The 24,310-nt window shown below is 37.1% G+C and overlaps 1 protein-coding gene across 1 annotated transcript in view; it reads left to right on the top strand.

The window, feature by feature from the left end:
- The window catches only part of RNGTT (RNA guanylyltransferase and 5'-phosphatase), a 170,675-nt gene that overhangs the window by 124,344 nt on the left and 22,021 nt on the right, over positions 1-24,310 (top strand). Inside the window, exon 14 of the mRNA XM_064707516.1 lies at positions 11,959-12,025. Coding sequence (XP_064563586.1) covers positions 11,959-12,025 — 67 coding nt within the window. The remainder of the gene's footprint in view (positions 1-11,958; positions 12,026-24,310) is intronic.

The following is a 24,310-nucleotide window of genomic DNA, read 5'->3' as shown; positions in this document are numbered from 1 at the left end:
TTTAATTTTATAATTGACAGAGGAACTAACTCAGTCACCATCCGTAAAGGTTTCAGTAATGAGCTTGAAGCATTCAGTAGCGTTCATGAGGTCTCTGACAGCCTTCCTACCTTATTTTGGGTGGTAGGTTTGTTTGCAGCAGATGGCTGTTCAGGCATTCTGCTGGTGGCACTTGGGTCTGGATAGAGTGGCAGCTGGGTCCATATCCTATATTCCAAACAAACAATTCGTTGTTCATTACAGGCTTCACCTTGAGATTGCAATCTGCATAGTCCCCCATGAACCCATACCTAAAAGGTTTTTAGACTGTAATTCAATAATTTTTCTGGTTGTTCATTATTAATTAATAAAGTATTCATTTTTAATAAATGATTAAAGTGATGTGGAGAAACAGGAAGGAAAAGAAATCAGTTGGAGTGGTCTGGCTGTGTGCATACATATGGCTAAGGGTGCTCTTCCCATGCAGGATCTTTAATAAGAAGATGGGAATTTTCATACTGATTATATCTCTGGTTAGTGTAGACAGGTGAATTTTGTATTCTCTGTTTTATTTTAAGGGGAAAATTTTAGTATTCTAGATGTTTTTACTATGCACATGCATGTCAAATCTCTGTTTCTCTTGTGGACCAGAGCAGCATCTATGAGCTCCAGTTTAATTATGTGTTTTGTGTTGAAATTTTTATCATATTTGAATTGTCATTCAGTTGGACTAATTCAATGACTCCTTGTTCTTTTGTTACAAGAATTAAATACAGGTCACTCGATCAGTCTTTGGTTTGCCCTGCATTGTTCATGGATACTCCTTTACCAACTGCTTTACCCGGGGTACCAGTGAGGTCTTGCTACCACTGGTGTGGCATGCAGGGCACTGGGAAAACCAGAAAGCTGTTGGAGCATCTGTGCTGTCAAATGAAGGGCAGAATGAGGGAAATTATAGCCAGATGAGATCACCCCATCATACCTTCCCTGCCAGTTCTTTGTCATGGTTTTTCAGTAGTAACAACCTGTTACAATTGCAGAGTATTGAAATTTCCAGCCGTGTTCTTACAATTTAGAATAGTTGTGTGGGACAAAAGTCTGGTGTTGGGTTTTTTTTTTGGTTTTTTTTTTTTTTTTGTTTTTTTTGGGTTTTTTTTTGGGTTTTTTTTTTTTTGTTTGTTTGTTTGTTTTTGGTTTTTTTTTTTTTTTTCGTTAGAAAGACCAAGAACAAAGGAATGACAAAACATCACATGGAAAGAAAATTCAGTGAGCTTTGAAGTCAACCCTTTAAATGTTAGGAAATAACAGAATTCTAGTTGACAGGCTCATTCACATTATGATACATCCCTTAGTTAAATGCTGTAAGTACCTTTCCCTCATTCATACACAAAAGAGTGCACATCATTCACTTCAGAGGAAAATAATGCTGAGGTGGTACAAGTGATACTAAATACAACATCAGCTTCCTTTCAAAGTGATGAACTTTGTAATCTGGCTAAAGTTGCTAGCTATTGCTTCATAACTTGCTTAATCAGCAGACTTTCTCTGTTCATATATTTTTCTGATTACTAATAAATATACTAAACAGTCTGTTATATAAATGGAGTAGTCACTTGGCCTTTGCCAAGATGGAAACTGACCATTTTTTCTGCCTGTCCAATCTCAAGCAGGATTTGGTCCTTAACAGTAAGAAGTGTCTTCCATATGAAAGTACTTACTGCCTAGTTTTATGGTTTTTTAAAAATAAATTAGTATGGAATAAGAGTGTAACAGATGCCTTTTGGCAGTCTGAATCGATTATGTCAGTGTGCTTGCTGCCTCTCCCGTCCCCCACTACTTTTCAAGCACTCTTTCATTAAAATGATCAAAAGAGAGGCAGATGCAGCCACAGTGTGAGTGCAGGGGATGTGCAACCTCCTAAGTAGCACTGCCATGCATGGCCAAGGTGGGCGTGCCGAACAATCCTGTGCTAAAGGGTAGGGGCTCTGGGAAGTTTGCAGACAATACCCTTTTTCTGTGTATAGGATTGACTTGGATTTTTTTAAAATAGCTATTCAGACCCCCTATGTTAAAAAATGTCAGAATTTGGTGATTGCTTTCACCTTAATTATCAATATAACTCCACAGCTTTTCTTTTAGTACCTCCCTTTTCTGCAGGGATTTCATTTCAGTGACTAAGAAACCCCATGTTCCTGACTAAATGCCTTTATTTTTTTGGTGGGTACAAACAAATCCACTACCTTTTCAATCTCTTCAGTCTTCCTGTCTTTCTTGGTTGCTTCCTGTAATTTCACAGAATCCTGTATTTCCACATGATTTTTTTTACCAGTTTTCTACTTTTCTGTGCTTGGGATTTTTTTTTTTTCATTATCTCATTTGTTTCTTCTATATCTTACTTGTTGTTAGAAATCTGGTTTTCTTAAGTACCTCTTGAAACACTGAAAATGAATTTGTTTGGACTTAAATGAGACTGTATTTTATTGAAGTCTTGTGATACAAAGCTTCACATTGTGGTATCAATTCTTCACTTAATTCTGGTGGTTGAATTTGCTATATTGTGGTGTCTTTTATATTTTAAAAGATGGCCAAGGTGAAAGGACCCTCTGGGGTTGTAGACTAGAATGTGGATTTATGGTGTTCCAGTGAGGCCACTGCAGAGCTGTGTGAGTGCTCTCACTTTGTGATACATGGCTAAATCTGGGCAGAGTTGCATCACAGCCAGTGTCAGGCAGCTCTTCCAGCAAATTGGGAATAGTTCCTAACTCCTGTCCTATATTTCAGTGAGATGAAAGAGATGATATTCAGAAAGAAAAATTGATGTTTATGATCAGAAATAGATTCTAATAGTGAAATCTCTTGAACTACGTAATAACCTCCCAAAGGAAAAGGCAAGCAGCCTCATTTTCCAGATAATTTATGGCCAGCCTGGCCAAATTGCTCATTATACTACAGGGAGTAATATTCTGTTGGTGGAGGAATGGGCATGATTATTTAATAGGTACTTTTTGTTTCTACTTAGTTTTCCTTTCTATTTTTTATGGATAGGTTATATGTAAATGTAGTCAAAATGCTTCTTTATGTTATTTGCCTGTAAAACAAAGCCAAACATGCTTTGGATAAATATTAAAATATTATCAGCACTAGACATCAATGCAGCAAACAAAAAGAAGTGCTGTTTGGAAACATCTGATATTGTGGTTTTCAAGTGCACAAATATGCCTTGAAAAAATCTCCCTGTCTCTAGGAAGGTATTTGTGTACAAATACACAAAATACAAAAACACTCCCACCTCCCCCCCCCAAAAAGAAAACCACCACAGCCAAACACTTTTTCAAAAATTGGTGCAAATTAAACCCTACTAATTGAAAGTAAACCATCATATTAATCAGTTTATTCTTTTTGATGGTCTAGAATCACCATTACCTCAGATATGAGGTCACTTCAGTTTGCAGTTTCAAGCCCTCTAAATGTAATTTTTATTTTATTTGGTATATAACAGTGGTGACATTGTTCAGTGGAAGTATGTCTTTCAGGGATCACTTACTGCCAAGATTCCCATTATCAATAGTCAGTGACAGGTAGTGATTTACTGTAGGGAGTGAGGTAGTGCAGTGAAGCCTTTCAAGTACCACACATGAGAGCTTGGAGGGCAATTAGCACATAACATTGATATTGTTGCCTGAGTTGCATGTGCTTGAAAGCACCATGCTTATTAATATGACAAATGGCACAGGCTATTGTAGTACTGTTGTGGGAGGGCTGAGGGTGTTAAATTCAAGTCTGTAGTTTGTGCTACCCACTGTGTTTTTCCCTGGGAATGTTGTTTGGAATACACTTTTATGTTAATTGCAGTCACCGTTAACTTGCCTTGGACTATTGTGCAAATTCAGAATTCATGGAATGAAAGAGGCTTACTTACATTTCTGCAGGCTTGTTTCTTGTAGAGATTAATTTAGTATTATAAAACTCTTTATGGTCTTTTTTTATTTTTTTGCACTTTAATATATTCCTTCCCAACCTTTTCCACCCTCATGTTCTAACCCAGGGATTTTTGCATTTTTACTTTGTAAGTGGCAGTGCATAATATCTCTTTCAGTTCCCTCACAACTTTCTTGAGTTTTTGCTCTTATTTGAAGAAGAATGTCCTAAATCAGATATACAGTCTATTTGCCTATTCCTTACCACAGTAATTATACTAGAATAGCTTAGATTTGTCCACAAAAAATATGTTTTCTTGCTTGACTGATGAGTAACAATTTCTGTTAGAATATTTTCGTAGGTGGCTGGTAAATGCACTGTGGAAAGCAGGAGACAGCTCTTCTGTATCACCTGTGAAGCCTGTGTGCTGCCATTGTCCTTGTTCTGAATGCATTGCTTCTGTGGAACTGTCAAGTTCTTGACTCTCTATGCTTCTAGAAAAAGATGAAATACATGTTGTTTGCAGACCATATATGCATGCCAGTTTAAATTTACAAGCACTGTTATTAGCCTTTTTCATAACTTGTATTGGATCCTTTTATATGTTTTAAAATATTACTGTTTTAAAATATTTCCTTTTTAATATTTAAAAAATATTTCTATATTTAAATACCTAGTTTAGTATTTTCACTATGTTACTCTTACAATAGTCAGTGAATTACATTAATGAATTAATGATCTTAAAAAATTAAATGTAGGAAGTTAATTCTTTTGACCCTAACATCATTTTTCATAATTCTCTGTTTATTCTTTTCTGATTTTCTTCTTGTTTTTATATTCCTGGAAAATACATATTAGAGTTTTAAACAAATAGGAAATTATTATCATAAGCAAGAAGCAAAATATAATTGGAATGTCACGGTAATAGAATTTAAGTGATTGTTCAAGAAACTCCTTAGGAAGCTGCTTTTTTTTCTATGATTTTGATACTGCAGCACATTGCAGTTTCCCCTCCCAGTTTAAGTGAACACAGAATAAAGGCAGAATATTTATCATGCTTGTAAAAGGACATCCGCTTCATCACATGGTTATGGTGTCCTTTCTGCTGTGTCATAGTGCTTTATTTGTCATCATGTGCTTTCGGGTCATCATATGCAATAATGACATAGTGAAATAATTTCTTTGTACTATTGAATACAAAATTTATGAAGTTATGTATGAAAGAAACCTTTATCCTCAAAGCTACACATGAAGAACATTCAAGCAGTGTTTGAAAATACAGTTACTTAACTTACAGTGGTGTTACTTCTGTTGTCAGGGCTGCTGTTCATCTGTGTTCATGACTTCTGTCAGTCATGTCTGCCCAAAATGTGCAAATGCATCCAGATTGATTTTCAGAGACAGTTAAAAGCACATACAGAGCATATCAGTATAGTATTTGTATATGTTTATCACACAAATGACATAACTAATATTAATCCCCATTATATAGCTATTGTAAATATGGGAATTTAGACTGTGTGTGTGGTGACATGGATTTTTCTAAAATTTTATTCTGATTCTCCAATTTATATTCAAAACAGGGTGTGTTGCATTTTTGGCCCTAATCAACTATGGATGTGTACACTGAGGTGGTCTTAGCAATAAAGATGCAGATGTGCAGAAGGGTCAATAATCCAGCTGGGTGTCAGGATATTTTTTCTTTCCATTTTGCTTCACAACTATTCCAGTTTTGGCACACATCTTCTTAGGATTGAAATCTTTTCACTACCAACCTGTGTGAAGAGTGCAAATCTGCCCACAGCATAAAAAGGATGAAGTTGTTACATCAGTTCCCAGTGCCAGTGTAGCTGCTTTTTTCCACTTCGGCCTGTAAAGTTTATGTGTTTTAATCCCTTTATCTCATCATCTCATCAGTGGAATTCCTCTTTAATAATTTCTCATAGAGTGAGATCCCTCCAAGCAGACACCAAGGATGTTTCAGGTATCAATCCACTGTTTGTATAAACCAGAAAAAACCCTGTCTGATCTGGAGAGAGTTCTTTCAGGTAAGAGAACAGGCCACAGCAGAAGCTGCCCCTCGTCCTTTGCAGAAAGCAGTCAATTCCATCCATGTTGTCATTACAAGCAGAGACAGATGCACAGTATCAAGATGAGTTTTGGAAGTTACTGCAGTTTTGCATGCCCTCAAATACCTTTGTGATTATAAAATACAACAGTGAAGTTTTATTACGTCCAACAAAGCTTTGGTGGCAGGCTATAGCATTTACCAAGCTCCTAAAAACAAACACAAACTTGTCTAGAATGAAACTCATCTAGGATCAGGTGCTCTGGTGGCTGGTGAAACAGGCAAACCATCAAGCATAAACCAGAAATAAAGTATTGAACTACTTGACTTATGTGGAGCAATGACCCACTCTTCAAACATAATGTTTGTCAAGTTAAATTTTACGATTGCCTAATAAAATACTGCAAGACATTATTTGATAAATTGTCACCAGTTCTGGGATTTTGTGAGCACTTTTGTTGAAATGTAAAGAAGTTGGATGTTCTCTTTCCTAGGGCTAGTGAGTGACTGAAGCATTGCTGTGGGCAGCTCTGTGCCCACCACTGCCTGTTGCAGGGCAGCTTTCTTCCTGAGAAACCAGACCCCCCAGGCCACATGTCTGTTCATTGGTCATCATTTTCCTTCCACGCATTCCTTTCCAGTGCCAATTACCTCTTTTCAGCCCTCCTGCTGCACACACTGTGTTTTTCGCTCCATACTCCCTGCTTTTCAAGCCTCTCTGACCCCTGTGCTCTTGGCAAGAGCTGCAGGTCTGTCTGTGTCCCTGCACCATGTGTCACCAGTCTTGCACTCACCAGAGCAAGCACAGGAGCTGCTGCCTCGCTCAGGGGCAAATTACCGTGTTCAGCTGATCTGCAGTAACTTGCTCCTGTGAGAGGTAGCAGCTCCTGGCTCCTCCCTGCACCTTTATTTCTCTGCTCCTTTATGGAAACCTCCTTCCATAATCTGCAGAGCAGTGCTAGGTAGCCTAAAGGCAAACTCACTGCTGCTTTGTATATGAACCACTCAGAAGTTAATGTGTGCAGCTCTAGTTTGGGTGGTTCTCTTAGATAACCTGAGTGGATTTTCAAGGCAGCTTTTGAGTTGGAAGGGATGGGCATTTGGGGTACAGATCAAGCTGTAGTGGTTTCCTCAAGGTACACCTCCCAAAAAAATATGAAGGAACTCTTTGGCACCTGCTTTTCTGCCTTCACAAAATACTACTTAATGGCTGGAGCATTGGTGGCTTGGTGAGCAGTTCCTGAATTTTTGTCAGTATTATCTTGAAATCACAGAATGGTTTGGATTGAAAGGAACCTTCAAGATCATGAAGTTCTAACTGCCTGCCATGATTAGGGACACCACCCACTAGACCAGGTGGCTCAAAACCCTATCCACTCTAGTCTTGAACACTTCCAGGGATGGATTGCTTCTCTGTTCCAGTGTCTCACTACCCCCACAGGAAAGAATTTCTTCCTAATACCTAATCTAAATCTGCCTTGTTTCAGTTTAAAGCCATTTCCCCATGTCCTATCGCAACAGACCCTTTTAAAAAGTTCCTCTCTAGCTCTGTTATTGTCCTTCCCCTTTAGATACTGAAAGGGTAATGCACCTTCATCTTAACATGTAATAGTAAGTTAGCAAAAACAGACAGTGTGTGGAGAAGAAGAAATGATCAGGCTTCTTTGAAACGTGCTGCCCTCATAAAGTCCACAGCCAAGGGTCAGTCCCATGGCCAAAGGAAGGAGGCAGTGGTGCTGGCAATGTCCCAGCCCCCAGACAAGGTCAGCTGTGCTCAGGGGAGATGAACTCTCTGGTAAATCAGTTTCTGCTGCTCCCATTCTCTAATCCTTTGGTTTCCAGCCCAGAGCTCTACCCCAGTGCTTTCCAACCCAGAGGGCTTCTTTTTCACTCCTTTATACCTTTCTCATCCCTAGTGTTCTACATCCCCTGCTGTCCCAACAGTGCCTTACTCCAAGTTTCTTTTTACCCAGTTTCTTATCCTGTCCTGTGTTTATTTGCATTAACCACTGTCACTGTTGCCACCACACTCTGTGGCTCACCTGGCCTGACCATGCCTACTCCTATGGTCAGCTTCCCCCACAAACAGCAGTACTTGGCTCCTGCAGCTTGGATTTTGAAAACAGTGTGTGTTTATATCCCAGAAAAGACCAAATTAGGGAAGTTTAGTGATAACTATGTAGCAGCATTTTCTTGGTACTGGATGGGCCATTTAAGACCTTGATGTTATATTGTCAAAACTCTGAAATGGTTTGTCCTGACACTTTTGGGGTATTTATGTAGTTTGCATTGAAATATAACTCTGCAGCCCTAACATATTGGGCGTATTGGGCTAGAGGTCTGCTCACTTGGGTGTATAGGAGAAGAAAGCATGGAGTGTTATGTAACATGGACAGCACATCTTAAAGAACTACTGTTTCTTGGAGTATGTTTCTTTCCTTCAATGTACAGAAAAAAATGGGAATTGTATGGATAATGTATTGAATGGAAGAGACTACAAATGAAATATATGACAGTCTGTAAGTGAGGCAACTTTGTATATTGCTACATATTCTTAAATAAAAATTAATATGTGTTGAAGTGCCAGAAAGCATTTGTATTTCTGATTATTGTTTCTCATGATTTTAAAGTAGTTATTTGAAGTGACATTCAAAGGTAATAATTGTGCTGTGAAGCTGTCATCACTGTTTCATCGCCTGGTATCGATTTTAGCCGATTACAAGTGATGTCCAACTTTTTTCAGGGTTTGGTGTTGAGTGCTGCTGCTGATGTTTTAAGAGCAGAACTGTGCAATTGTTAAGCTAAGTAAGAAATAGAGTGACATTTAAAAGACAGCTTTGGCATAAAAGTGCTTCCATGCCAACCCTGCTTACCATTGGGAAGCCTTTAAAGGCATAGGGTAATTAGTTGAGAGTATTAGGAGAGAATATCTGTAGCAATTTAGACACATTAATGTTTATAATCGAAAGTTAATTTTAGGTACTTAAAAGTGCACTCTGGTATCGTGGTAAAGAACTCCAAAACCAGCTATGCATAGTTTGAACTTTCTGACTGGTGGGAGGTACATCTAAGTGTCATTTAGAGGTCAGTTGTGCTGAGTTTCTCTGGGTGAGATGGAGTTTGGCACATACTCCTCTCTGTTGCCCACTTCCTCAATGGCACATGGCTTTTTGGTACTGCCACTGGTGGCTGCTGTGGAGATGGTAACACTCTTGCACTAGCTTGGCTTTTTCCGAGCCTCAGTGGTGGCTCCTGTCACAGCCTGCTTACTTCTCCTGGCTCTTCTGTGTGAGCTCAGCCTCTGAAATTCAGAGATTACGCTCATAAGAAACACCCAGAGTAAAAGAGCTTAGACGAGTGATGAGATTTCAGTATTTTTTTAATTGCTCAGACCATTTAGGGGCACAAAGCATAGATATTTCATATTGGGGCACTCATTTCAACCTTCTTGAGTTCTTAAATGGAAACTGTTTATGTGTTGGTGATATAATTTTGAACTACAGAACTCAATAGGAATGTGTAAACTAGAGAAATACAGAATGCAACCTCTTATTTAAGGAAGAGAGAGCTACAAATAACTTCTAAACATTTTCCTAACATTGCATTAACATTGCTTTTTGAAGTGCCATGTGAGTACAAATAAAAAGTTGTAAGTAAATTACTTTTTAGCAGAGGCAGTGAAAGATGAATGAATAGTAATCAGCTTGTACTGTGTCAATATCAGTCTTATTAAGGAAGCCAAGTCTTGCAGTTCATTTGGAGCATACATCAGTGATAGCATCTTAAAACTGTGTAGACAGCTGGGCAGTCTCCTGGAAAGACCAGTTGTAAGGTTCCCTGGATGTTTGTTACTTCTAATTAAAGCATTCCTAAAGCCTTTGATTTTTAATAGTCCTGCATTTTTATTTGGTAAAGAAAACATGAAGTATAACCACATGGGAATTATCACACTGAATGTCCTGTCTTTTTTAAGGTCCCTTACTAGAAAAACAGCTAGTGACTATCTTTATTGTCTTATGATAATTATGTGCAGTTGTTGCTTTAAGGTGCCTCTCTCTGAAATATGATGTCCTACCTTGAATTCTTTTGGTAGCCTCTTAAAACCTTTGCTGATTACTTCCCTTATGTTTCTTTCTATTTAGAAAACCATTAAATATTTTCTGATCTTGCTTTATAGCTCTAGGAGAAAGTTAGCTCAATATGCTGGATTTTCCAGTTCCAGACACCTGAGTTCTGAATAAATTTGGCTTACTGTGACTGAAAATGAGTTCAATATGCTTATCCTGACTTACATATTATACCATTGCTAAACCATTGCCTAACAATACAAGTCTTTCTGGTGGAGACTGGCACACTGATAGGGAAAGGGAGGAATCCACTTGCCTGTCTGTACTGTGGCTGATGTGGTCTGATCCTTACTGGTCTCTTCTTTTTTGGGGCATTTCTGTCAGTGCACTTGAAACTTTTGTATACCATATCTAATTACAGAAAGGTTTTTGAAAGGTGATAGTTCAACACCTCTTCTTACTTAACTGTTTTATCTGTGTGAATGTTTTGACTTTGCAATTTTGCTGAGTCCCACCAATTCCCACTGTTGGTGAACCAGTTTAAAGACATATATATCATATTGTTGTCAGAACTGGGAAGAATCAAGATCATACTAAGGTATGTACATTCTGTGGGCTCAAAATTATTTATTGCCATCTAAGTTGCTGTTTTCTTTTGTTTGTGAAAACAGGCCTAGCAATGGTGAGAAATGAGTTGAAAATGGCAGGTGGCTTAGTTATTAAAAAAAACCCCTCAGTATTAATTATAAGTGTGTATATATATATATATATATATGCTTAATAATGTAAGAAGGAGATACCTCAATGTTATTGCTTTAGCTGACTGATGTGTACATTTATACTTATTTCTCACTATTTAATTTAATTCTTTTGTGAGGCCCTATTGCTAGAGGGAAGGGGATGTAAAATTGAAAGAAAATATAAAATAGCAAGCATTTAATGAAAACTTGGGGCTACTGAGGAGTATGATGGGTTTTCAATGTCCCTGTTAATCAAAACAGAAACTCTTTCCAGGGTTTGTAATCAAAAAGTTTCTCATTATTATGAAGAACCTGTATTTCAGTGCAATGCTTATGAGGCTTTAAAATGGAGGGAATGATTGCTGGGCCTTTGCATAGCAAGAGGAACATTGTAATTATGCAGTCAGAACAGAACAGTGCTCTCCTGCCCTTTTTGCTGGCCAGTGATGTTCTTGTCAGCCTGTTTGTAACAGCAGTGCCCTAATGCTCCTCTGGAATTTGGACTTTATGTAGTGATAACATTCACTTGCACAGTATCTGCAGAAATCAAACCCTTTTCCAGAAGTATGAACAGGCATTTGAGACACTTATCCAGCTGTCCCTCTGGATCTTGGTGGTGTATGCAATAACTTTATTAAGACTTGAAGAGAACAGTAAGCACGAACTGTATCTGGGGCTCTTTTTATTTAGCAAACCATTAGGCAATGTTACAGAGATTCTCTCATATTTTTCTACTTGTAGTGACATCATTTTTGTATTACTGTGCATACTTTTATGTGCCCTAATCTGTTATAACTCTTGGGCTTGCTGCTCTGAATGTGTGTTTATAATTCTTTTTCTCTTGCTCTCTCTTTGTCTCTAATGGTCTCTAATAAAAAGAAAAAGCACATACCTGCCATTCTTCCACATTACTGAGTGGCATCCATCACAAAGAAGCCTATGAAATGATTTTTTTGAAGACCTGCTTGGAACATAAATACAAATTACTGGTGTGCATCGATCTTTAATGCAAATTTCCCTTTTTTGTAGTAGCTCACACAGAATTGTGTAACCAGATTTGCAAGGGTAGCTCTTGCTATCGTGATGAAGATTGGTGCCCTGCTAGGGTTTGGTAACAATTACTGCAGATGCAGAAGAAACTTATGGATGTAAAGTGATATCTTAAAAGATTCTTTTCATTTTTTAGGCTACTCACCCAGAATGTTGGTCTTCTTTATGTTGGAAACTTTGACAGACCTTTTGCACAAATTAAGGTATGATTAATAAGCTGGGGGGAAGGGGGCTATTTCAATTATTTCATTTCTGTATGATTTAGAGAACTTCAGGACTTCAAGTTATCAATATAGCTTCAGGAAAAACAATGGGAAATAGTGCTGCTTTGGTTATGTTTACAATATTCTGGATTTGCTTTGGGTTTAATCTGTGCTCTTAATTTGTCAAAGAAGTTTAGTGTTTCCAATCATCTTTTGATTAATTTTGACTCTGGTTTAATTACCAGAAGGTTTTCTTGTCAGAGACATTTCAAAGCAAAGCTACTTTTGAAGCCCTGTAGTTCTTTAAGTGATCCTTGACAGGGAAGGCACTGCAGTAAAAAGCACAGATTGTTTTCCCAGTATTATTAGATTTATTATGAAAGACTCATACAATTGCTGGAAAATAATTTGCTTTTTATGACTTATTGTTTCTTTTTCTTCAGAGGACCTATAATAGCTTCATGTTTCTAATTGCCAGTTGCTAATTAGTTATTGCCATGTCACTTGCAAACAAAAATGTTCTACAAGTATATATGGACTGATTGTGATGAGTGTCATTGATATTTTCCTTAGAACAAAGAGAGGGAGGCATTAGCATGTCAGCCATTACACTGCAATGTGGAAATGTGTTATCTGTTTCAGAATGCTGAAATGTTCCCATGTCTTAGATGATACCTGTAATTATTACATATTTTGCTGCTCTTGGCTGCATTGTTCCCTCCATCATGTGCATATGCTTGTGCTTCAGAATTTTAAAAACCCTATTTTAGTTTTATATCAAAATGAAACTTGATTTTGAAAACTCAGATGTGTTCTTTTGCCATCCCTAATTATGTTACTAAACAGTATTCCCAACTGTATCTAGCAAATACATTTTACAGTTTAAACCTTAATACTCTATTTAAAGTATTTTAAAATAAGAAATGCATGCTTTTTATCTTCCTATTTCCCTTTCACTCATCTCCCCAGTTCCTACGTGTGTATTATTCACACGTAGGAACTGTGAATAATAATAATAATATTTGGCTAATAACCAAACAATTAAAATGTTACTTGCATGAAACAGGTTGTTAGAAGTTTCTTCAAAAATAGCCTTGTATACTTTTGTTGGTACCTCTTCAGACCTGTGCTTCTTTAAAAGCTTTATAAGAGTTAACTGTTCTCCTGTTCTAAATGAGGATCCGTTTCTGCCTGCTCCAGACACTTATAAGAGTATTAAGTAGCAAAATGGGGTTTTTTTTCCCATGGCTGGGAAGAGTTTAAGTTCCCTGGGTGGAAGTGAGAAAGAAGAAGTGAATACCCCATTTGTCTTCTGCTGCTTGCAGTCAGCAGTGGTACCCCTCCTAATACTTTGGGCCAAGGAGAGACCCTTGTGCTCACAGGAGAGCTGCAGAGATGCTGTACAAGACCCAGCTGCAGGACTGGGTGGCAGGCCACTTGCAAATGCTTAGGGAAAGAGGGCACTAACAGGACAAAGACAAAGCATGCTGACAGCTTCCTGCAATTTGCATGCAGCATCTTCTCTGCTGGAAGTGGTACCTGCATCCTGGTGCCTAATAGACTCACCTGGACTTCCCTCCCTCAGTGTGCTTGAGGGATTTTCCACTAAATTTTCAACATACAAAGCCATACTATCATTGGGAGTTAAGGTATTCGTTTATATCTTTTAAATCTATTGCCAAATTATTCTTTTTGGTTCAACCTAGCCCTTATGTCAAGAGAAGTGATGAGCAGCCATTCTCTATTCCTGATCTTTATCTTCCCATCCACGTTACCCAATCTTGCACCCTCCAGACCACAGGAACTTAATCTATTTAGTTGCTCCTGAAATCCCACCTGTATCTCTGATCAGTTTTGTATTTTACATACCTTTCTGTATTTCTATTGTTGTTTTTTTTAGAATAGGGGGTGACATAGTGCTGAAGATATGGGCACAATAGCATTTTCTTTTGTGTCTGCAGTTCTTTATACATGGGACCATGCTTGGTAAATACCTGATGTACAGTTAATTTGAGTAAGTTAATACTGGACTTTCTGGATATATCACTTGTGTAGTCTCATCCTAAATGTTGCATTTGCCACAGAATAGGTTAAGTGGATAATCAAAATAAATTTCAGTTGCTGCCTTTGAAAAACAAAGCCTATTTTCCACTTAATTACTGGAGATTACAATGATAAGTTTGAATAAGCAAATTCCACAAGATATCACTTATTTTTGGAGCTATAGGGATGTATATGAGTGTATGTTTGCACACTGTTGCTCTGCTTTGCTTTGCTCTGCTTCTGCTACTAAAAGCAATGCTGCAGTGGTGAGCTGATTGGTGTGGATTATTATTACCTTCAACTGGGAAATGGCATGTAGTTAACAAAGACAAAAAGCTTTTGAAATTGAAACTCCTCTCTGATTGCTTGAGATTCTAGATTGATTTTTGCTGCATGGCAACAGGAGGAACTGGTATAGGGTGATGGTGTCACACCTTTATAGAGATCTTCAACACCAAAAAAAGAAAAAGGGAGTAATAACTCACACTGAGAGTTTGTGGTGCAAAAAGAAGTTTATGTACTCTGGAGATGTACGTTGGTCTTTCATAACTGTTGACACAGGTCTCTTTCATTCTGCCCCCAGCACTTCAGGTGTTTAATATGCTGTTGCTAATGATCCCATCAGTTAAAAGACCAGGGAACTACGTATGGTCCTTGAATATATATAAGGCAGAGTTTCTATAACCTTCTAGTTCAAATATGCTTTTACACACTGTGTGATAGATTGGTCCCTCTTGTTATATAAATTACCCACTCATGTTCATTTGCAAACATCCCAAGTATTACGTATTCTATTAAGACACAGCATTTTTTGCCAAATATATGCATTAAGGAATGCCCCAAACCACTACAGTCTTCTGCCAGTGTAGATTTATTACTCAAAGTGGACCATTATTAGACAACAGTACTTCCAGTGCATTTTAGTGCACTTTCATTTGGACAAGTCGGAATGTTACCAGGTCTTTGAAATATTCATAGTAACATATAAACTCATATATACTAGTCATGTATAGTGCTCATATATTCATGTTTCAGTTTATATGCATTTACAAAACTGCAAAAAGAAAAACTCCTTATCAAAATATCCCTTCCCAAAAGCAAAACACGTTTGACTTTCCAAAACTGTGCGGGAGATAATTGCAACAATGTCTTTGATGATGATGAACTCTAGATGGCGATTCTGGGAAAAGAGTTTGAAATAGTAATGTCTCTTCTAGGATGATTTTTCTATGTCTTTCTTTCATATATCAATAATTCATTAATATATATTAATATTTATAATGTTTCTGAGACATAGCTGAATTGATAAGATTAACTGAAATTACCAGATCTTCCTCCCCAACTTGCTTTCAGTGGTATCAGTAGTTGTGCTTGATAGGTGTTGGATATCTGTATTTCATTATGCAAGAGAAATGTGAGTCATTCACTCCTGGAGCTTTTGAATCTTGCATCTGGTAGCACATGGATAGAAGAAATGGGGAAAAAGAGTTTTCCTGGCTAGAGGGATCTGCCTGGAACTTAACTCTTCTAATAACCTGCTAGTTCATTGGTATTGTGAGATTTTTTGTGTTGCTATTTTGAACAGAGTTTGTCATAGAACATTTAAATTTTTGCACAGTGTTTGTGATTGCTCTTGTTCTAGGGTAATATTTAGTGAGTTTCAGTAAGTTCAGTGACTTGTATAAATGATGGCTGTTTCAGTTAGCTTATGAGACAATTAATTATTTCAAAATTCTGCTATGGTAATGGCTTCTAATTTTTTTCCCAAGGGGAATGTTCTTTAAGGTTATATTGAAGGAATCAATTTAATAGAGGCCAGTTACTTTTAAAAATTGAATTTTGTTTCTAAATAAAATTATTCTAAGTTATTGTTTCATTCCAATGTCCATTCAATGGTATTGTAGAATAGTTTCACCATAGATGTTGGCTTTCAGTATCTTCTCCCATTTAAGCTATGTTTGTAGTAGTAATAGTGGTGGTTACTGTCATTTCTGCTTTCTTTCAAAGATGTCTGGAGCAATGCAATGATTTGCAGCTTTCTTTGGATCTTAAGTGGTTTAGGATCAGTGGTTTTCTTATTTATTAAACACCTCTTGAAAATTTGATGTAATGAAAAAGGTTTCTGTAAGTAATAATCTTGATCAAGAAGGTAAAGTATTGTCATCAGCTGGAATTAACTGGCAAGCTTTCTTTTTATATTTCTTTTATATTTTTTCCCTAAATATTATTAGTATTTTTTTTGGTAACAGGGATGCTATTAAAGCAAAAACTTTATCATAGAAATTTTGTGTTTAATAGAGGTAACTAAATCTATTGTCTCAGTATACATAATTGCCCAATGGAAGGGGATGTTACTGGGGTTTTATGACACGTTGTTTTTAAACTTGAGAGTTGATCAATAGATTACAATGAAAACCTAGCTACACTATATGCAGTAATTATATCTATAAAGAAAACCATACTGCTTGATCAATGTATTAGGATTGTCAGTTTTTGTGGTTCAGTTCCTAGTAGCTTCAGGGGTTAGGGGAAATGGTTCAGTACACTGTGTTCTCCATTATTAATAAGTCATGAGGCTTCTGGCAGTCTTTACTATGAGCTAATGACTAGTTTCATTTTTTGGCTTTCTTAGCACATTAAATTACCATTTAAATAAAGATTAATTACTACTGCTTTATTTTTAGTATTTTAAGAGTAGTTATTAAAAGTTTCATAGTAACTACTACTTTATTCAAAATAGAATTGTTTGATTTGATAGAATATGAGGACAGTTATATTGAAAAGAATATTTTGAAAATAATAATGTGTTGTTAGTATTTTGTTTTTTATTATAGGATCCCAGTGGAAAGATTCTGAGTTTTAAGTTTGCTTCTGGGGAAATTTTCTGCTGTAGTTACAGCAGTCTTGCTGTCAAGGACTAGCAAGGAATCAAGATCTCTGCTCTGACCTGCACGTCAATAGCTCTAATCTGTGATTTTATTAAACTTGAGAACAGTGTTGCTGATTGCTGAGACAGCTAAGCTGACCACCTGCACTCCAGAATTGTAGTTTGGTTCTAAGCTGTTATTTGTCCAACTGCCTCATTTTCCCTCAGCAAATACACTTTTAACTTAAAACATGATAAAGCATTATAAAGTTCTGCCAGAGAGAGGCCTTACAGCAGGTAATCACCCCAAAATAATTTCTTTGATCATATCAAATCAGAACCTGTAGACTCTCCAGATACAAATCCATCTACCTTTGCTTTAATATCTGCAGGCAATAGCTCAGCACCTCAGATAATTTAATGTTCCCATGAGCTGAAACATGAGTTGAAGCCTCATGAACATAGCTGCCTTACCTTTGTCCAAACACCCGGGATGAACTGATGTCTGAGAACCAGGTCAGACATAATTCATGGCTCCTTCAGCAATGTGAAACCTCTGTAGCTGATTACTGAAATGATTGGCCACAATTTACCAAACAATCCTTTCCTGAAGAAGAGGGAACAGGAATGAATTTATGGTCTCGCTGCTCTTAAGAGATTATTATTTAAGGTAGGATAAGCTGCTGATTTCTCAACTGAAGCTAGCATGTTTTTCTTCCCTGAGTGATAATGGCTTCTGCTACCAATGAGTGATCCCAAAGCTTGGGATACCCTTGTTTAGGGTACAGGTCCTCAGACCACTCCAGATGTAGAGAGAGGATTAGTCCAACTTTCACCATGCAATAAATTGCTGTCCAGACACAGCTCCATAGTAGCAGTGTGGTCTGTAAAGTTTTTTAGCAAAAAAATGTTTAAAAGTTTTCCCTTTGAACCTGTTGACCGCCACTAAGAGTGCATTGCTGTCTTAATTTTTTGATGCTTTGCTTACTGGACTTTCATACATAATCACAGAGATTTTTGTGTCCACTATCAGAGCAAATAGTAGAGCGAAAGAATTTCTCATTTATCACGGTCAAGTCATACCCTGAATTTTGTTTCTGTAGTCTATCTCCCCTTCTTACTGTTTTGTGCTGTTACTGTGTTTTATGTGATGTGAAATGCCATAGAATATGACCTAGGGAAATCATGTCTTCAGCTTGAAGATGGTACAGCCCTAGAATCTCTGAAGTGAGGTGTTCCTGAGAAAACAGAAGTGCTAATTTATCTCTAAGTGTTTGGTTCTGGTTGTTCACATTGAAGACAAGTAATTTCAAACTGAAAGAGACATCACTAGCTTGAACAGGGGCCTGTCAAATTAAAGACAAATAGCTGTAACCTTCGTTAGCTTAGCAAGATAGTGTCAGAGAAGGATTGTTTCATCTTCTTATTACCAGAGTTAACATAGACAGTGAGGGGAAGAAAAACGTGAGAAAATTATTTTTAGCTAGGAAAGTAATGATAGGACAGCAAATGTGTTATCCTGGAGAGAAATAATTTTGTTCTGAAAGCTGAAGAATGCTTTCAGAGCTACAGATCTGGATCCAACCTCCTCTAGGAACAAATACCTTGAAAATACCTTGGCAGTTTTGAGAAGGAATGTGATAATTACATGATTTGGTGATTGTGAAAGAAGAAGATAAATCCAGGTAATCTGAGTCCCTACACTTGATTAAACACAGTCACTCTAAATTAAAACACACAGGATGAGGATAAAGCTGTATAATCTGCCTCTACTGAAGTTCAAACTGCATCTTTAGGACAAAGTAATCAACATTAATTATATATACTTATTACTGTTAACAGTCTTCCAAGAGAACTGGTGGGTGGCTCTTACGTTTTATAGAGTGTTGTGGGATGTTACAGCAGGATTTTCATATCCTCTTGCTGCTTGCTTCTTCCAGAAGCTGTACTGGGCATCGTTGGAAATGTTAGTATTGAGCTGTTGAGAAACTGTGGAAGGAAATCCTTCTCTTTGTTTTTATTATTCTGTCTTTTGTGCTAACCACCTATACTTTTGTATCATGCAGAAGTCAACACATGGAAACAGTTTTAGCACCAGAACTTAAAAAAATAGGGCTGATGAGAGAATATTTCAAAATAAATTTCTCATTATAGTGGGAACTTCGGATTTTGTCCTAATGTTTATTGGTAGAATGACAATGTACAGTCTTGTGGGAAGTCTTTATGGGTCAGTGCACTTCCAGCTCATGGGAAGTCATACAATGCCGAGATAATTCCTTTTGGAGTCTGAACCTGTCCTTCTCCACTCCTTCCTTTCTTCTGCACTATTTCCACATCACTGACCCACAGTACTGGGTCAAATTCAGCATCTGTTTTTTTAATCTTCAGGGTTCTTTGAGATACATGTGAAGTTACCTGGCATAGGGTTGTGGACTGTGTTTGCCTTTGGCAGGAATGATGAAAGGCTTTACATTGAAGATAAAGTTAATAATTTTCAGCAGCAAGGTGGTTTTCAGGAGAACACCGTAGAACTTGGAATGAACTTGGTGGAACCTAGAGTACTTAGATATCTTGGAATCTTCTGTCCCAAGCTCAAGATGCCTTTCTTTGTGTCCTAAACAATAATCTGAACATATTCAATAACTGAATTCTGAATTCATGAGAGCAGTAACAGAATCCATGGGAGGTTCTGCCCTACCCACACAGTTGATATCTTGTAAAGAAGGTGAGGGAGGTGCTAGGGAGAATGTAGTGAACAAACTGCAAGTTAGAAAATGTAAGGTGCTAGCAAAAAATCACCAACTGCTTATTCCTAAATTACATGTTTGTTAAAGGTAGAGAACTTAGCTCATTTTGGAAAAAAGGCACTTTTGAACTACTACTTTCAGAATTAATTAGGAAAGAAAAAAGCATATGACTTAATTCTTTATCCCTTGATTTCTTCCTTACCTTTCTCTACATCTTGACATTGTTTGTTGCAGCTTTTCTCAATCATATTCGCTTCACTTAAGGGCAAGAGGTCCTGACTGCCTGTGTGTTTCTACAGATCCTGGAATATTAGAGCTCTCAGTCCTGCCTGGGAGTGTTAGACACCAATAACAGAAATAAATATTAATATATTATATATTTGCATTTATATTGCAGTAAAAGTCAGTGGACATATTTATTCTCTGTAGACATATTAAAGAGCAAAAATAAAATGCTTTTTAAAAAAGTCCAGCCTTAGAACTGGTGATGTAAACAGAAAGAGAATAACTATAAAATCTGCATTTGCACTGCAAAAACTGAAGCAGTGATTCTGCATGCTGTCACAATTGCTGCCCCTAAGAACAAAATGTTAATGAGCTATAATTTATAAATTCACTCACTTCTGATGGATCAGGCCCCATTTTGCTTTTTGTCATGATTAAAGCTATGAATTCATTTGAAAAAATTGTTCTTTGTAAAGCATGCAGTGTTCCATAGAAATCCACAGAATTAGGTGTATTACCTCTGCAGTTTTCTCTTGTTGCTGCCAGAAACATAGAATAATTGTTTTTTGTTTAGAAATATGATTTTTGTTGAGGTTTTTGTTGAATTTTTGGGTTTTGCGGGGCAGGTTTTGTTATTTCAGCTCCTAGTAGTGTTTTTTGAAAAGAAATCCAAGTTTGTTCTTGGCAAGCATGGGGTGAATTAAGCCTTCTGGAAAGGTTAAAAAAACCTTTTTTTAACACAGGGGGGGCACAGCAGCAGGTTTCCTGAAGACACTGTAAAACCTCTGTCTGTGGAGGTTTTCAAAGTTTAACTGGAAGAAACCCTGAGCAACCTGACTCATCTTTGAAGTTACCCAGCCTAGATCAGGAGGCTGGATTGGGTGTTGGCTGGGTGTCCCTTCTGACCTGAATTTTTCAGCTTCTGTGGCACATTAAAGTATAAGCAGTCACTGCTGTGAAACTTAACTAGTTCATAAGGATATATTATGGGAAACCTTAGAGTTGGATGTTTGTGAACCTCTGCTGTAGCATACGTTAATTAATTTCAGCATACAGTATTCCTGTCAGTTCTTCCTTCTTATCTTTTCCGATGGCTGTGACCACAGCTTGCATTATACAAGGCTTTCAGTACTTCCATTCTCAGTATCTTGGGATCTTTCTTGTTATATGTTTACCTTGAAAGTGTCCTTTTTTCTCATAACACAAAAAATACAAAAAGATGCACCCTTTTTCCATTAAGAGTTAGAATTGCCTTATATTCCAGAGATCCTATGGTCCTCTTTCGAAGAACATGCTGTGTTTTCTTCACTAAAATGTTTATTTAGAAGAAGAAAGATGGGTGTTTTACTTTGAAGTCATTCTGCAGCTGTTTCCCCATAATGACAGTATGGATTTTTTAATGGAGTATGCGGTATATGTTGAAAATAAAGCATCTCTGTCTTAATCTAAAAATTTGTGAGTCTAACTGGAGCTGAGAGAAGCTGGTGTTCTTAGGAATGTGTCTAAAACTCAAGAGGTTTATAGATTGTTCAGAGCCATATAACTAATTTAAAAAGAAATATAGCAAAGAAGAAAAGAAATTGAAAGTGGCAGCAATAGCTAGATTAGGAGCAAAGCTCAGGAGTAAGGGGCTGGAAGAAGAGCTGCCTGTGAGTAGCTGCTGGATGTAAATGAGCCAAGAGACTTTGTAAATGTGTCAAATGGCTTGTAAGTGTTGTGCATTAGTAAGGGAAGAGGGTGTGCAACAGCATTACAATACAGGATACCTGAGGAAACAACACTTGCATTTATGCTGGGGGGGTCACAGTCAGGCTGTCTAACATTGATACCTTCCCTTCCCCTACAGTCTTGTCTGTGGCCCCTGGTCCAGCAGCAACACCCTTGAAAAAGCTTCTTGGGAAAAGCCTCCAGAACTAAGCGCTGAGACCATTAGTAATTTTTTCTTCAGTGGTTTTGGTTGGGGTACTTTTGTTGTACTACCCACAAGATTAAGCCAAAGAACATTTTTTATCACATTAGAGATGTTTGATTTGGAGATTCCCATTTCCTTTTGTTTGATAAGTTATGAGATTAGTGGTGTTTGGTTTTTATTTTTTGTGGGGTTTTTTGTTTGGGTTTTTTTTTGTTGTTGTTTTTTTTTTTTTTGTGTGTTTTTTTGTCTCAGCATTCCTTCTTGAATTCATATGCTTTCTTACCTTACTGGTAATTTTCCAAGTATTTACCAGTGACTCCCTACAGATACCATTCTGAGAGGTACAGTCAAACAGAAAACTGGATTTTGAAAATGGTAAAGAGATTGCTCTTATGGTAGCTTTCCTGTGGCCAGCGGTATGGAAACATACTGTGATAAATGTGAGCATTAGAACATGCAGATTATGTCTCATTATAATATCACATTAATAGACAGTTTATTTTCCACTTTGAAAAGATGGCAAAACAAAAGGCTTAAGCTCTGTTTCTGAACCATAAAGTTATTGCTCACTACCAGCTAAAAATTGCTGTGAAAGATCCTGGAAATGAAGGGTTTGTTTTAGCAATAGATGAGCATAGATATTGCAGATATTTCTCATCTGCTTTGCCTTGAGCCTTCGTACTTGCCACAGTGGAATAACTGATCAAGTCATTGTAAAACTGCCAGATTTCTTGTGCTGTAGTGCAAGTTGTGCTTTGCTATTGTCCTTGTCCTCTTTGTCACATTGTTATTTCACAAGCTTCAGTGTTTGAGAGTGTTCTGGCTCCCATACATGGGTGATTTGGGGTTGGCAGCATCTTTTGTTTTGCTTTCTTATGTTTTACAAAAATCATCTGGCAGAGAGAATGATTTGTCCATGATGATTTTAAGCTCTTGAACATGGTAATTTGTTGCTGCAGCTGTTCTTCTGTTATAACTGCATTGTCAAACCTGGTTTGGGTGTGCCTCTGCACATAGAGAGTGTAATTTGTTCTGAATAATTGAGGATACCTTGATGACAGCAGCTGTTTATGGGGCCAGCTCCTATGCTTGAGTGAGTGGCAGTAGGGACTGTTTTTTCCTTTGGTATAGACATCCCCACGCTTAGTTTCCATAAATGTGATTGCATTTGCATTTTCTTTTGACTAGAACATAATACTCAGACAGTATGGCAGTGTGCTCAAGTTTCTAGGAGTTTTAGGCAATTTAGGAAACTTGTTGTAGATAATTGTTTTCTCAGAAAAAGTAGTGCCCTAAATTTGTATGTCATTATTGTTTTCATCAAAAAATACTCATTTCATACCCTGTCTGTGGTCATAATTGTTCTTTATAAATCTGTTCTGATTTTTGAAATAAGTTCTTCATCTTTTATTTTCTATTAGAGGCTTTTGTTGGTAGTGGAGCAAATGAAATAAAGGCAGTGGGATGGATAACAGTCAAAGAGAAAGAATAAATAAAAAAGTAGATTCTAAGTAAAATTATAAATGTCAGACTCTATGAGAAATTAATTCTAATTGAAAGGGGCAACAAAAGATGTTTTAGGCATTTTTACAATTTCTTAGTTGTTTATTGTTTTAAAGAATGAGAACATCAGCCAAGATCAGACTTGAGAGGGGGGGAAAGAAAGCAAATTGTTACTGTACTGTTTATAGGCAGAGAGTATCTAAATTTATTAGGCTTTTTAGAGGTGAATTATTTTGAATCTGAACTGAACAAATGAGGTTGAACTTGATAAATGAGCTTGAACTTGTAGTACCTTTGTGAAATGCAGATGATAATGTCTTTAAAATAAATTACTCATGAATAAATCAAGACGTTGAAGTTGCAAAGGGTGAGAGATGGTATAATAGGGAAATTCTTAGACTAGGAAATTGTTTCTGAGACCTTTCTTTATAGTATATGTAAAATGAATAGTGAATATCATGAATGAGAAATATTTTAAATGTCAGATACTGATAACATTGGAGAAAAAGCAGTTGATGGCAAAAATTATTGTATTGAGAGGTACTGTGCTGGTTTAGGGCTAGTAAAAGGCAAATGCAGATTAAATTTAGATAAATGAAGAAGAATAGAATTGCAAACAATAACACAGAAGGTAGAAGAAATACCAAATGAGATAATTATGCAGGATATCAGCCTTGAAAGGAAACGGGGTTGTAGATAATATCCTGTCTAATTAGAATACCTATAAAGAAGGTCATGTGATCTAATTTCAGCCACCATAGACCCTGCAGGCTCCTTGTGTAGGTGGTGGAAAAAGTGGAATCCAAGGGTGAGCCTGGGATCCTCTAAAAAAAGTGTCTGATGGTTGCCTCACTGAATCTTTCAATCACTTTGTAGAGGTGCCAGCCTCTCTCTGTGAATTACATATAGAAACTAGCTGAATTTTAGATAACTAATATAATGCCATAAATACTTGTCTGCCTTTCTCTCTGGACTTCTGTAAGTATGAG

The sequence above is a fragment of the Zonotrichia leucophrys genome, chromosome 3 (assembly GCF_028769735.1).
Source record: "Zonotrichia leucophrys gambelii isolate GWCS_2022_RI chromosome 3, RI_Zleu_2.0, whole genome shotgun sequence".
In the NCBI taxonomy this organism is placed as follows: Eukaryota; Metazoa; Chordata; class Aves; order Passeriformes; family Passerellidae; genus Zonotrichia; species Zonotrichia leucophrys.
The sequence above is the reverse complement of the archived record's forward strand: the minus strand, read 5'-3'. Positions and strand labels throughout refer to the sequence as shown.